The sequence below is a fragment of the Panthera pardus genome, unplaced genomic scaffold (genome assembly GCF_024362965.1).
Source record: "Panthera pardus isolate Hobbes unplaced genomic scaffold, ASM2436296v1 HiC_scaffold_20, whole genome shotgun sequence".
In the NCBI taxonomy this organism is placed as follows: domain Eukaryota; kingdom Metazoa; phylum Chordata; class Mammalia; order Carnivora; family Felidae; genus Panthera; species Panthera pardus.
Genome location: NW_026526766.1, coordinates 88,522,530 through 88,537,759, shown reverse-complemented (window position 1 = coordinate 88,537,759; position 15,230 = coordinate 88,522,530). Strand labels below are relative to the sequence as shown.

At 55.5% G+C, this 15,230-nt stretch overlaps 1 protein-coding gene across 1 annotated transcript in view; it reads right to left on the bottom strand.

The window, feature by feature from the left end:
* Positions 1–15,230, bottom strand: part of LAMC3 (laminin subunit gamma 3) — a 57,853-nt gene that overhangs the window by 17,119 nt on the left and 25,504 nt on the right. Inside the window, exons 8-14 of the mRNA XM_053908439.1 lie at positions 13,377–13,513; positions 10,704–10,814; positions 8,575–8,767; positions 8,276–8,394; positions 8,134–8,184; positions 3,718–3,936; positions 1,638–1,826 (exon numbers count right to left, since the gene is read on the bottom strand). Of these exons, the coding sequence (XP_053764414.1) occupies positions 1,638–1,826; positions 3,718–3,936; positions 8,134–8,184; positions 8,276–8,394; positions 8,575–8,767; positions 10,704–10,814; positions 13,377–13,513 (1,019 nt within the window). The remainder of the gene's footprint in view (positions 1–1,637; positions 1,827–3,717; positions 3,937–8,133; positions 8,185–8,275; positions 8,395–8,574; positions 8,768–10,703; positions 10,815–13,376; positions 13,514–15,230) is intronic.

Below are 15,230 nucleotides of genomic sequence, written 5' to 3'. Positions count from 1 at the left end.
ATACAGCCTCCGCAGAGGACCGGGGAGAGGGCTTGGTGAGATAATTTGTGCAAAGCTCTTAGCACAGCTCCTGGCGCGACAACAGCAGCGGCCGTCACTGCCTGCTCATTGTCATCACCCTCCTTGTCACCCCGCCAGCCATCCTCTTCGCCAGTGAGGTCCTCGGGGTGCTGGTGGGATGAGGGGGGCAGGGCTGGCACCCACCCAGGCGACCTTCCCAGGGGTTGTTTCCTCTACACACAGCAGTGCCCTGCTCCCCCCACCCCCAAATCCCCCTCAAGCACCTCTCCGCCTGGGCCAGGCTGAACTTCTCTAACTTTCCACACCCACAGACCAGGCCCTCCTCAAATCTGCAGACCAGGGGAGCCAGAAAAGGTGGGGAAGGTTACGGAACAGAGGCGCAGCGTGACGGCAGGGTGGGGTGCAGGGTCCTCCCGTCTTGGGCCCCCTGCCCCCTCCCTGCTGCTGGCCCTAGGGGGGAGCTGCTTTCAGAGCGGTCCCCTAGCAAAGCAGGCACGTGATAGGACCAAATGGACCTCAGGGCCACTGGACACAAAATCAGATGTCTGAGAACCTTGGAAACATTTATGTCAAGTGAAATAAGCCAGTCGCAGAAGGACAAACATTGGATGGAAGTCACTTGTACGGGGTCCCCGGAAGAGTCAGGTACAGAGAGACAGGAAGTAGGACGGTGCTTATTAGAGGCTGCGGAAGGGGGGTGGGGGTTGATAAATGGGGATAGCGTTTCCGTTTGGGAAGATGAATACATTCTGGAGACAGATCACAGAGATGGTTGTACAACCCTGTGAACGTACTTAAATGCCACGGCACCGTGCACTTAAAAATGGTTCCGATGACAAATTTTATGTTACATATTTTTTGCCATAACTTAAGAAATTAATAATGGAGTATGCCCCCCCAAAACACATGGAGTTGTAGAAGCGGGTGGATTGCAGGGTATGCGAATCCTATCTCAAAAGAGCTGTAAAAGAACCAGATGTCGAGGGTGGCCCTGGGTCCTGGAGTGGGGGGGTGGGACAGTTTCTGCCTTATACAACATCTGGCAACATGTTTTAAAAGCTCAGAGTGTAATCAGAGATTTTCCTCCTTCACCGCGTATCAGAATTAGCCAGAGCACTTGTTATGAATACAGATTCTTAGGTTCTGTGTCAAGCCAGTAAGCCGGGCTCCATGGGGCCAGGGCCCAGATGGGGATTTTCAAAAACTCTCCTCGGGGCGCCTGGGTGGCTCAGCTGGTTAAGTGTCCGACTTGGGCTCAGGTCATGAGCTCGCGGTTTGTGGGTTCGAGCCCCGCATCGGGCTCTGTGCTGACAGCTCGGAGCCTGGAGCCTGCTTCGGAGTCTGTGTCCCCCTCTCTCACTGCCCCTCCCCGGCTTGCGCTCTGTCTCTGTCTCTCTCAGAAATAAACATTAAAAAAAATTTTTTTTTAAAAAGAACTCTCCTGGAAATGCTCAATGGCTCAAGTTCTGCCAGGGACCTATGGCAGCCGGGAGCCCTGGCCATGTTCTGAGAGGTCAGGCTAAGCTGGGCCTTCCCCAATCTGTCACACTCCAAACCCAGGACCCCGCTCCTGGAGCCCAGGACAGAAGCAGAGCCCCTGAGCATAAGCCACTCACCTCTCTGGCCTGGGGGGCAGTGGGTGCACACTACCTCCCTGCTCTCTGGGATGGCTGTGCAGGCCGACTGTCCAGGACACGGACAAGGCTGACAGTCATCGGCTCGGCCTCCGAAGGGGCTGCCATAGAAACCTGGCAAACAGCGCTCACAGGACGGGCCCTCGGTGTGGTGGCCACACAGGCAGATCCCTGTGGGGCAAGAGAAGCACCTGGTTATGACTGCCCGAGCCCAGAATGCTCCAGAGACGGGGAGCTTCTTGGTGGTCGGGCTCACAAGGCATATCCCCAGGCAGAACTGAGGTGGAAACCTTCCCAGGTGGAGGCAGTTGGGGGTAAAAAAGTCCACCCTGGGTTCACGCCCACCACGTACTGACCCTGTGAAGCTGGGAAAACCATCTAACGCCCCGTGCCTCAGTGACCTCACCTACAAGATGGACACGACAATGGCCCTGACCGCAAGGGTCTTTCTTTGTCAGGATTCAGCAGGATCATGCAGCCAGAGGACCTTGCATAGCCCCTGGCACCCAGCACGATCATTACTGTTACCGTTAGTATTTTGTTCTTTGAAACCTATAACTGAGCCAACAGACGACCTATCTGTGTTCCCACTCACGGTTTTCCTGCCCTTTCCTCTGTGGCCTCTTAACCTCAGGGGCTAAAAGACACAGACCCCTGAGGACGCGGGGGTGGCTCAGTCGGTTAGGCGTCCGACTCCGGCTCGGGTCATGATCTCACGGTCTGTGAGTTCGAGCCCTGCGTCGGGCTCTGTGCTGATGGCTCGGAACCTGGAGCCTGCTTCGGATTCTCCGTCGCCTCTCTCTGCCCCTCCCCCCGCTGGCGCTCTGTCTCTCAAAAATAAACAAACGTTAAAAAAAAAAAAAAAGAGCCACAGAGACCCGGGAGTCTGTTCCCAACATGATTTGGCAAAGAACAGGTTCACAGAAGCTGGCTGGTCTCATAGAACAGGCCCCGCCCTCCACTGGTTTCTCATGCTGGGGGATCTGCAAACCCCCTTCTCCAGCACCTGCACAGAGCCTGTGCCCTGGGGAAGGGAGGCCCCACTGCCAGGGCCTGAGTGAGGAGCCTGGCTGAGAAGGGCCCAGGGAAGCAAGATGCCCACCCCACCCCCCGCCTTCTGGGAGGCCCCGCAGCACTCAGCTGGGGCTGAGGTGAACAGGGAAAAGAGAATTCAGGGTAGACAAGTGAAACAGGGGGACCATCATGCCTGTGCTGCCTTCTACTGGTCCCTGACTCAGCCCAGATCCACACGCTCACTCCTTCTTCTCTCTAGCATGAGCAGCAGTGGCCACTCGGCCCATTTGACAGATGAGGACTTGCCCAAGCTGAGCAGGAAGTCATGGGACGGCCAAGCGTTCTGAGGGATGACAGACTGGCCCCACGTCAGGCCTCCTTGGTCGGGGCGGCCTGGACCAGCACGTGTTAGGAATACGAGGCCTCATCTGGGCTCGATTTGTGATGCCTGCCATGGCCAAGGAGGGGAGGAAGCCCCTCATGGACCGTGTGCCTGTCCCGACTGGCCAGGCCGCCGATTCCCAGGCTGCTGTCCTTTGTCTGCTCCAGTGTGGAGCCTGAGAGATGCTGAGCTTGCATTACCCTCCTCAGGGACCCCACCTGCTCCAGGAGGGCAGCGGGGTGCTGACCCTCTCGCTTCCGGGGTGAGAGGCCCACGGTGTGGAGAGAGGCCAGGGTGCGGCCCCCGTCCAGCACCTCCCACCTAGTGACCTGGGTCGAAGGCTCTCTCTGCGTTTCCTCTGCTGCTAGTGGGGTAAACAGCTGGCCGTGACCTTGCGGCGGGAGCAGCTCTGCCACCTGCTGGCCGTGCCGGCTCCCTGCGCCTTGGGTCCCTAAACTGTAAGACGGGTAATGGCAGGAATCAATGACACGGTGTGTAGAAAGGTGCCCGGCAGGGCACGTGGGGAACTCGGGGACACCCTTTTAGGAGTATCGCCCTCGGTGATCACTCACACATGCACACGGCTGACCCCGTTTGGGTCAGCACTCACCTGCCGCGCTGGGTGTATAGCCTTAGGTGGCTTTGGGGTGGGGTGCCAGGACTCACCTGTGTGGGGGTCACAGGTGCCATGCTGGTTGCAGGTGCAGGGGACACAGCTGGTATAGGGACCCCCCAGTGGTGTCTCCCTCTTGTATCCTGGAGCGCAGGATTCACAGAACTGGCCTGTGTACCCTTTGGGACATGAGCAAGTCTCTACCCAGGAGGCTGGTGGGGAGAGCCCCCGCTGGGCTGACGTGAGCCGGACCTCAGTCAGGAATACCTGGCCTGCAGAACGAGGACAGAGAGGAAGAGAGTTATAGGCACACATTTCCCCCCCAAGACCTTCCTGTTCATATATGTAACAAGCAAAGGGTTATTGGCTCACAGATAAAAGGCAGCCTATGGGTCGATTATGATTTTGAAAAAGCAGACAAAAGGCAAAGGAAAAATAGGCAGTGTTTTAAATGTATTTTTATTTTTTTATTAAAAAATTAAAAAAAATGTTTATTCATTTTTGGAGAGACAGAGAGAGACAGAGCATGAGCAGGGGAGGGGCAGAGAGAGAGAGAGAGAGAGAGAGAGAGAGAGAATCAGAAGCAGGTTCTGGGCTCTGAGCTGTCAGCACAGAGCCCGATGTGGGGCTCGAACCCACGAACTGTGAGACCACGACCTGAGCCAAAGTCCAACGCCTAACCTACTGAGCCACCCAGGTGCCCCCAAATAGGTAGTTTTTAGTTTAGTCTTGTTTGTTTGTTTTTCGAGAGAGAGTGAACAGGGGAAGGGGCAGAGAGAGAGGGAGAGAGAGAATTCCAAGCAGGTTTCTGCGCTAACGGCATGGAGCCTGACGCGGGACTTGAACCCATGAGCCATGAGGTCACGACCCGAGCCGAAATCAAGTTGGACGCTTAACCAACTGAGCCACCCAGGTGTCTCTTAAAGAGGGATTTTTTGAGAACAAAAAATGGATATGGCTGGGAATTTTCTGGAAAGCCATTCATTCTCACAGCTTATCAGATATGTACATTTAAACAACCGTACCATTCACAACCCTCCGACTGGTAAGCATTTAAAGAACACAGACAGGGAAAGACAGTGTGGGGGACCCATGCCCAGGGATACAGGACTATAAATTAGGGGGCTCTGCTTTTAGTGAAGAGCGGTAGCTCCTATCAGGCCAACCCTCGCGCCAGAAAACAACTAGAAACTCAGGGCAAAATGTAACAACTATCCATTGACAATCAGAGCAGGTGGGCAGTGGAGAAGGGCGGACGCGTGTCCTGAGAACATAGATCGGTGCAGCCAAAACCTGGCAGCATGTATCAAACGTGCACCCTTTGACCCAACACCTCACATTCCCACGTTGAGGGGTCCGTGCTAAAGACAGACGCGCACGACGAGACAAAGACCCTTCCGTATTCCCTGTTCTCGGCAGCACCGTATGCATAGTGGAAACGTGGAAATCGTTTCAACATCTACCAACAGAGGGACGGTTGAAACTCTCGGGGGCATCTATATTGCGGAACGATACGCGGTGGACGGACAGCCAGCCTTTTTCTACGTGTAGGACAGGTGACAGCCCCCAGGACACACGTTAGCTGAAAAAAGCAAGCGGCACATCAGACTGTGTGAGGCGTTAAAAAGCACAGATGTAAACACACACACACACACACACACACACACACACACACACACACACACGTAAGACCGTGCATGCAGAAAGATGTGGATGGATATAGCCCAGAGCGTCATCCAGCCTGCGGCTGGGCAGGCGGGGAGAGGGAGGGTCAGTATGTCCACCTGCCGCTCCAATTCACCCCAGCACCCAGTGCGGGCCTGGCCTAAGCAGGTGCTTTGTAAACATCCGTTAACGAAGGCTGAGTGACAGAAGGAAGCGGTAGAAGCTGCTGGAAAGAGTGGAAATGAAACGCCTCCGAGGAGCCTCAGCAGGGCGACCTGGGGAGCAGGGAGGCTTTGGGGAGCGTGGGCAAGGCTGATGGGGATAGAGCTCCAAAGAGAAAGAGGGGGCTGAGGCAGGAAGGGCCGGCTAATAACCCCCGAGTCTGACTTGAAGGGGCCCGGGGAAAGCTGGCCATTTAAGCGAAGCGTTCTCTAAGGGAGCCAGTCACTTCCCCGCCCTAGAAGGAAATCTGTGGCTGTTCTGGTCATCACGATGATGGGGAGACAAGGGTCAGGGGTATTAGACATCCTGACATGAGCAGAAGCCCCCCGTGACTTTCAGAGGTCTTGCTGGATGCTGAAAAGGCAGGGAAACACCTCCGCAAACATCTGAACCCCGACCCCCACTCCATTTTATACACGAGCACAGGGCATTTTTGAATGGTGTAGGTGCATATCGGATTGTCTAGCCATGCGGGTACCCTGAACGCGGGGGGAACCCCGGGCTTTGTCGTGCTCAGAGTTTTTCACCACTTTGGAAAATCGTGCCCCTGGTGGCCCCCCAGCTCTTGAAGTCTGTCGCCAGTGTGCACCCCGTCCGTGCTCTGGTCCCCCTCTGTGACTGCCCTGCTCACAGTGATCTGACAAATAGTCCCATTTAGTGATGACTTCAACATGACACACACAAAGGGTTTTAAGGAACAAAGGTCAGTCCTATCCAGATGGATGTCTGAAACTTGGTTTCACAGCTTCACCCACAAATGGACGGTTACTCTGCCAACGTGTTTTTCCCGTAACGCAACAACGAAAACGCCAAGGCTAAGTCAACCTTCTAGAAGAACCACATTGACCAAGCCAGCACTAGTCACAATTTCCCTGCTCGCTGCCTCTGCAAATGCCTTCTGAGCTTCAGTTGCTCCGAAACCCACAGTTATTCACTACAGTGGGGGCAACTCTGATTACCTCATTATGTTCTCCAGTATGGTCACGGCTGAGCACCGACACTCTGGAATTCAATGACTGTTTTTGTACGTCGTTTACTTTCTTTTTATTTACTCGTCTGTTACAACTAGGATACTACACTGGTTTGAAAACATTGTGTCCGTGTAAGTTATGATATCTATAAATTTCATCTCTAGGGGCGCCTGGGTGGCTCAGTCGGTTATGCGTCCGACTTTGGCTCGGGTCACGATCTCGCGGTCCGTGAGTTCGAGCCCCGCGTCAGGCTCTGGGCTGATGGCTCAGAGCCTGGAGCCTGCTTCCGATTCTGTGTCTCCCTCTCTCTCTGCCCCTCCCCCATTCATGCTCTGTCTCTCTCTGTCCCAAAAATAAATAAACGTTAAAAAAAAAAAATTTTAATTTCATCTCTAAATGGTAAAGGGGTGTTGTATGTGAAGCACCTGTTTTGATTTTCTTTTTAAAGTTTATTTATTTATTTTGAGAGAGTGTGAGAGAGTGAGCAGGGTAGGGGCAGAGAGAGAGGGAGAATCCCAAGCAGGCTCCACACTGTCAGCATGTAGCCCAACACAGGGCTTGAACCCATCAGCCTTGAGATCACGACCTGAACCGAAATAAAGAGTTGGACGCTCGGGGCGCCTGGGAGGCTCAGTTGGTGAAGCGTCCGACTTCGGCTCAGGTCATGATCTCACGGTTCGTGGGTTCGAGCCCCGCGTCGGGCTCTGTGCTGACAGCTCGGAGCCTGGAGCCTGCTTCGGATTCTGTGTCTCCCTCTCTTTCTGCTCCTCCCCTGCTCGTGCTCTGTCTCTCAAAAATAAATAAATGTTAAAAAAAAAAAATTGGACACTTAACCTACTGAGACACCCAGGCACCCCTGAAATACCTGTTCTAAAAAGGGGCACAGAGGATGCCTGGTCTAGGCATATACAGGTATGGGGGAGTGGAGAGAAGGAGAAAGTACATTTAGGGGCGCCTGGGTGGCTCAGTCGGTTGAGCATCCGACTTCAGCTCAGGTCATGGTCTCATGGTTCATGAGTTCGAGCCCCATGTCGGGCTCTGTGCTGACAGCTCAGAGCCTGGAGCCTGCTTCGGATTCCATCGCTCTCTCTCTCTCTCTCTCTCTCTCTCTCTCTGCCCCTCCCCTGCTCACGCTCTCTCTCTCAAAAAATGAATAAACTTAAAAAAAAATTAAAAGAAAGTACCTTAAGAAGAGTGGGGGGAACCAGGAACAGTTTGCAAGGATGATCACCATGTGGCCAGGGTGACAGGTGGTGAGAAATCTCTCTGGAAGCAGCGTCCTGACCCAGCTCCCCCGAGAAGGTTTAGAAACCAGATCCGCTCTCGGGGTGACTTAGGTGCGATACCACCAATGACCAGCAGGAGGAGCCAACTCTGGGATCCGCGCCTGTCCCTGAGACCAGCGCCCACAGAGGACCCTCAAAGGTCCCTCCTCCTGGCAATAATGGCAGACTCTGCCCTGGAGTGACTACGCCCCACAGCTCTTGGCTGCTTCGTGGCCACACACCTGTCTCTTAGAACTGGTCATCCTCAGCCCCCGCCCACCCCCCCCCCCCCGCCACTCGTTCAGCCCCTGCCTCTGTCCTCAGCACCCACCCTCCCAGTCCTTACCAGTTCCACGACCTTCAGCCAGTGTCCTACTTCTCTGACCTTCAGACGTCTCTGTGGCAAAACGGGGATGCTAAGTGTCTGCTAGGCAGGAGGGAGCCCCGGGGCCCGGCGGGTGAGGAGGGCCGTCTCCATCATTACTGACCGGAAGGGCTTGTGCTCTGGCCGCCGGCCCGGATGCGCAGAGCCGTCAGATTGGCGAGCAGCTGCTGGAAGTGGAAGGGGGGCAGCGGAGGGGCCGCGTCCTCAGAGGTCTCCTGCAACCTGCCAGGGGTGGGGGACAAACCGGAACCTGAGGCCGGGGGCAGGTGGTACCAAGGAGCCCCCAGCTTGGGGTGGAGAGCGGGGAAGGCCCCGGACCACAGGAGGATCCGAGTGTGCCCAGACCTCAGGGACCACCCCGAATGCCCGACCCCACCTCCCAGGACTCCGCAAGGCACTTACTGGAACGTGAGCTGGGCCTCGCCCGGCTGCCCAGCATCCCGGGGGCCCGCCAGGCTGGAGGGTCGTAGAGTCAGGGCCAGGCCCGCCCCTTCCAGCCTCAGCCGCACGGGGAGTGGGGAGCCCCCGGGGGGGATCCAGAAGTTCAGTGTGATGGGCTGTCCGTAGCTGAACCGCTGGTCTCCCAGGAATTTCTCTGACGACAAGAGAAGAAGGCTTTGACGTCTGTACTTAATTACCTTGGTTTCAAATGTCTATGGTATATTGACTTTATTGACAATTAAACATTCAAACAAGATAAAAACGACAGAAGGAGAAAATCGAAGGCCTCCCGGCATATCGGATGCCGAGGGTGGCCTCCCCACACCTTCCCTGCAGGCCGGCTTCACGCGCCTGTGACCTTGCAGTAACACAGGGCCCCACGGCCGGCATCCTGCTCTGCCGTCATTGCCTTGAGCTCTGGCTTTATAAGTAAAGTCCGAGGGGACGGCGGAGTCGATCTGGGAGCAGGGCGGATACCGAACACACACACACACACACACACACACACACACACACACACACGGCACGCACAGTGGGGGACACCCGGCCGCCCGTTGACAAGCCATGCTCGTGACGACACCCCACGAGCAGACTCTAGCGGCCCCCCGCCCGTGGGAGCTGAGCGTGAGGCTCAGAGCAAGTCACAAGGCCAGCATGCTGCACGTGGCCCCGAGGCCACGCTTTCCACCGGAGTCACAACAGGCTCGGAGCAGAAAGAAGGCGGCGGCAGCCTAAGAGATAACGGAGGGCCCAGCTTTCGAACTTGTGCCGTTTTTCTGGGTCCTCTGCCTGCTTAGGCTGGGAAACGGCCACGCGGCAGGAGAGGGCACATCGGGACGTGCCCGGCTCTGTCTCCCTTCGGTCCTTCTGCACTTGGGAGTCAGCCGGAGGTACAGCATGTTGGTAGACCGTGAAATAAAGAAGTGAAATAAAAATTTCTTTATTTCACTTTATTTCAAGAAGTGAAATAAAATGGTTGACTCCGTCCACCTGCACTGTGCCCGGCACTCGGCACAGAACCCAGCAAGTGCTTCCTGAGTGAATAACTTTTTCTTCAATGTGTCAACAAAGCAGCCGCGGAATAGCGGGTGTTTTGTGTTCTTGGGGCTCTGAGCTTGGGGCACCTGCCCCAGGACGGGGCCTCAGGCTCCCTGTGACTTCTGCTTCCTGGCTGGGCACCGTGTCCACAGAGCAGCTCAGACATCTGGGCACCATCTCTCCGGCCCTTCTTGGAGAGGGAGGTCAAGGGCACGACTGGGTTGGGGCAGCCAGTGGACCCGGAATCTGGCCACAAGACAACTAAGAATGGATCCCGGTTCTAGGTCTGGTACAGTTTCTAGGAAACCAAAATTGCCCTATTTGGTGAGGGGCGGTTCAGAATAATCGAGAATGATTCTGCAGGAATAATTACATTCTGCAGGAATCCCGTGACCTCGGGAAGAGCGTTCAGTGGCCTGGCAGGGTGAGAGACGGATGGGAAGGGTACAGGCATTTCTGGGAAGAAGACTGGTGGCAAGGCCTTGATCAGAAAGCCGGGGTCGGGGCGGGGGGGGTGCTCTGGCAGACCCCGAAAGGCACGTGGTTGGCGCAAAATGGCCCCCAAAGGTACTCATGCCCCGAGCCAAGAAATCTGTGAATATGTCACATGTCATGGCACTTAAGGGGCAATTAAGACCGCAGATGGAATTAAGGCTGTTGATCAGCCGGCCTTCGAGGGGAGGGATTATCTTGGATCAGGCGCCCGAGCCCAGTGTAATCCCCAAGTCCCTAACACATGGAAGAGGGGGGCAGAAAAGCTGCAACAGGGAGACCGGATGCTTCTGGAGATGGAGGGTGGGGGGGCCACAAGCCGAAGGATGTGAGCGGCCTCCAGAAGCTGCAGAAGGCAAGGGACCAGACTCTCCCCTGGGGTCCCGGGAGCGCAGCCCCGTGGATGCCGTGATTTTAGCTCAGACTTTAGCTCAGACTTCTGACCTCCAGAACACTGGAGAATAAGTTGGCGCTGTTTTTAGCCACCGGGCCGGTGGTAATTTGTCACAGTAGGAAATGAACACGGGGCAGCCCTGCCCCTGCCTGTGGCTGGCAGGTACCTGGTAGCGTGAGCTCCTCCTCGCCTTCTGGATTCAGGAGCAGCCCCCTTGGGCTCCACTGCGCGGGATGCTCTGGGCCCCCCACACTTCCGGCCCGCCAGCCCTCGGCTCCTGGGTAGCAAACACACGCGCCCGCGTGAGGCTCTGGAGGGGGGCCTCTACACCTTCCCGCCTCACACCCTTCCTGGGGTCCCACGGATGGCCCCTAGAGGCCTGAGCACAGCCTGAGTCAACCGGCCCAGGGGGGACGAGAGACTGTTGTAGAGACAGGCCGGCAGGGGGTGGGGGGTGGCGAGAGCCAGCTGCTGCTGGCAAATGCTGCCCACCGCCGGCCGCTCAGACCCCCATCCCAGAGTCCGGGTGGGGGTCTCGGGGTGGGAGGTAGCCCCAGGAGAAGGGAGAAAGCTCAGGGTGCCGACCCTGTTTAGGGCCAAGTCAGACCTCCGGGCCTGCCTTGCCCCTTCGGTGGGTTCTGAACACAGAATGAAGACGGTCCGGAGACCCCAGCACGGGGCACTGGGACACTGGAGCCATCTCTAACGGTACTGAACTTGACCTCAACTTCAGGTCTTCGGAGAACTCCCTCACCCACGACCTCACCGCCCTTGTCCTTCGAGGTGCGTGTGCCATCAGCCCCACTGCACCAAGGGGTGCCACCCGGTCAGGAAGTGGTCGAGCCAGGATGAGAGCCCAGACCTTCCGGTCCCCAGTCCCGTCCACCCTCCCTCTGGTGACGGCACTACACCAAGCCTAGCGTGGCACGTAGCAAATGACCTCAAGGGGGCAGCTGGGGAATGGGGTGGAGGCCCAACCCCTGGGGCACCGAAGGGGCGAGGAGGGAGGGATGAAGAGAAAGAGGTCAGAAAGAGGAGGTCCGGGGCTCCTCGGCGCTAGGCTAGGTTCACTGGCTGTGTGACCCTGGGCAAGTTACTTAACCTCTCTGAAGTTGGTTCCTCCTCTGCAAAACGAGGGCGATGAAGTATTCGTGGCCCAGCAACAGTTCTCAAAGTTGGTCTGAACACCCCGGGAGACCCTGAGACTCTTTCGGGGGGCCCATGAGGTCGAACTATCTTCTTAGTAACACTAAGATGGTATTTGCATCTTTCATGTCTTAGCAGCAAATGGAGGAATTTTCCAGAAACTGCAAGTCATGTGGTATCACAACAGACCTCTATTAATGCAGCCATAAAGAGATGTGCAGAACCATACGGCAAATATACTCCCCTCTTTTTGTTTTTTTGAAAAAGAGTTATTTTTCCCAGGCTGATATTACTTTATGTTATACGTTTACTCTGCTCAGTTTCTAAATTTTTCAAATATAATTTATTGTCAAGTTAGCTAACATACTTAAAAATTTCTTTTAATTAAAAAATTTTTTTAATATTTATTTTTGAGAGAGAGAGAGAGAGAGCAAGTGAAGGAAGGGCAGAGAGAGAGGGAGACGCAGAATCCGAAGCAGGCTCCAGGCTCTGAGCTGCCAGCACAGAGCCCGACCTGGGGCTTGAACCCATGAACCTTGAGATCATGAGCTGAGCCGAAGTCTGATGCTCAACCGACTGAGCCACCCAGGTGCCCCTATTGTGGTCATTTCTAAGTGAATTAATATATAGTTATCTAAAAATTGCTGTCTCCATTTCTAAGACAGAACTTAGCCATATAAACGACCCACGTAGAGAAAAGCACTTTGAAGGCCTCAGTCGTTTTCCAGAGACCAAAAAAGCCTGAGAACTGCTGGCCTGAGGGTCATGTGAGGGCTCCGAGACACCTGTGCGGAGCCCAGGGCCTGGCTCAAGGTGAGAACACAAAATGGTGGTGTTCGTAGGATCTGTAGAATGAGTCCCGCCTGATGCTAACCTCCTAGACTCGTGACAAGCTACCTCAAGGCCAGCCCCACGCTGAGCCCGGCTCCGTCCTGCGTTCTGCGCGAGCCTCCAGCAGAGGGCGCACTGCCCCCGCGTCTGGGGCGCCCCAGAGCCAGCGCTTGAGGTTCTAGCCCAGCTGGGGGAGCTGCAGGGGTTGGGGGCGGGGGGGCTCTGTGGGGTGAAGCAAGGGTCCCCGTCGGCCGTGATTGAATGCCGAGCCCCACTGCTCTCCTGCTCCAAAGACGCACCACCCGGAGTTGGGGACCCAGGGCACCACGGCACCTCTGGACTCTGCACCCGGACAGAAGGCCTGCCCAAAACTCAGGAGCCGACAAACCCGGGTGCCAACAATTAAATTCTGTGGCATACCTTTTCCGGGCCTCGGCTGCCCCATCTGTAAAATGGGAATGAGAGTACCGACCTACCTTCCAGGGAATCCATAGGTTCCACGCATGCAAAGAGCTCAGCACAGCGCCTGGCATACGTCAAGTGCGCATAAATAGAGTCCAGGGGACCGAGTGTGAATCCCCAGCAGACTGATTGGAAATCCCCGCCCGGGATCGAAAGGCTGCCGCCTACCCAGCTCCCAGCCCTGCTAGACGCTGGGTAAAAGGCAGGGGCGAGGGAAGGAGCCAAGGGGTACGGGAGGTACTGGGGAGCGCTGAGGGGCACAGAGGGGCCTCGGGGAGGCCGCCCCCTCCTTCCCATACAGCACAGCAGGATCTCCCCAGAGCAGGACAGCCTGCCCCCCGCCCTTGGTGCAGAGCCAACCTCTTGGAGGTTGCTGTGGACCATGGGGAGCACTTCTTACCCTGGCGGAGGTCGGAGAGGATGTGGTGCTCCCGAAACTGGGCAGTGGCCGAGCACACCTTGGAGTGGCCAAAGCAGAAGCAGCTGCTGCAGCCGGCTGGGTTATGGGGCTGCAGGTTGAACGTCCCTGGACGGCATCTGGAAGGAGGCAGGACGTGCCGGGGGTGGGTGGGGGGGGTGGTGGGGAGCAAATGAGTCAGGGAGGTCCGGGGGATCCCAGCTAGACTGACCTGAGTCGGAGTCACTGGGGAAACTTAAAAAACACATTTTTTTTTTTTTTTCAGATTTCCAAGAGTTGCAAAGATCACGCAGAGAGCGTTCCTGTGGCCTTGTCACCGGCTTTCCCCAATGTCAACCTCTGACATGGCCGGCGTACATGTGACCAGGCCACAAAATTCACATGAGTGAATGCTGTTTACTGAACTCCAGGCTTTATTAGGATTTCTGCCCCCTTTTCCACTCCTGTCGGTTTTCTGCCCTGGACCCGATCCAGGACATGGCGTCTCCTCTGGTCTGTGCCAGCTTCTCGGCATTTCTCGTCTTTTAGCACCTTGCCACTTTTGAAGAGCAGTGGACAGATGCTTGGTAGAATGCCCCTCAGTTCGGGTGTCTCTGATTAGAAACCCGATTAGACTGGGGGCCATGGGTTTGGGGAAGAAACAGAGAGGAGGTGTCCTTCCCATCACATCGCACTGGGGTAAGTGATGCCCACGTGACATCACCGGTAACGTTACCCTTCACCACTCGGTCAAGGTGCTGCCTGCCCCGCTCCCGCGCCCCAAAACTGCCACACGCTCGCCGTTAGAAGGAAGTCACTAAATCCAGCCCGCGGTGCAGAGCAGAGGAATTAAGCTCCATCCCCTGGAGGGCGGAGTATTAAAGAATTGTGCACACAGACTGAAACCACCACAGTAATTCACAAATATTTTGAGAGGGAGATATTTGGGGCTATGCAAACGTCCCGTTTCTCCTTAAAATCCTGCCCGCTGAATTAGGTGGCTCTCGTCTACAGCGACCGTTACCGTGAAATCTGAACTGATTTTGTATTTCCGTCACTCTTTCCACATCTATTATTTGGAATTCTTTTGCAAGGAAGGTTTGTCCCTTTGTCCCGGTGTATTTATTTTTTCCCTCATCTGTGGGTATATCGGTGTGGATTCGTGGATATTTATTTTATTCTTGGGGTTATAATCCAATACTGTCGTTATTTATTTAGTTGTTCAAATCGTTCCAGCTTTGGCACGGATCTTTCAGGTGGGTACTCGTGATCTTTTTTTAACGTTTTTACTTCTTTTTGAGAGAGAGAGACAGAGCATGGCGGGGGGGGGGGGCGTGCAGAGAGAGAAGGAGACACAGAATCGAAAGCAGGCTCCAGGCTCTGAGCTGTCAGCACAGAGCCCGACACGGGGCTCGAACTCAAGAACCGCAAGATCACAACCTGAGCCAAAGTCGGACGCTCAACCGACTGAGCCACGCAGGTGCCCCAGTGCTCGTGTCCTTTTGACACAGGCTCCCATCCTGGTTTAGAGGTGTTTTTTTTTTTTTTTTGAGAGAGAGACAGAAAATGAGAGCAGGGGAAGGGCAGAGAGAGAGGGGGGTGGGGTGGGGAGAGAGCATCCCAAGCAGGCTCTGTGCTCTCAGGGCAGAGTCTGGCACAGGGCTTGATCCCATGAACCATCAGACCATGTCCTGAGCTGAAATCAAGAATTGGATGCTTAACCCACTGAGCTACCCAGGCGTCCCCTGGTTTAGTTTTGTTTGTTTTCATTTTCTTTTTTCTTAATTAAGCATTTTCGTGCTTTCTGTTACAAGACACGAGCCTTCTGGGCTCATCTTGCATTTTCCCTACCCCAGC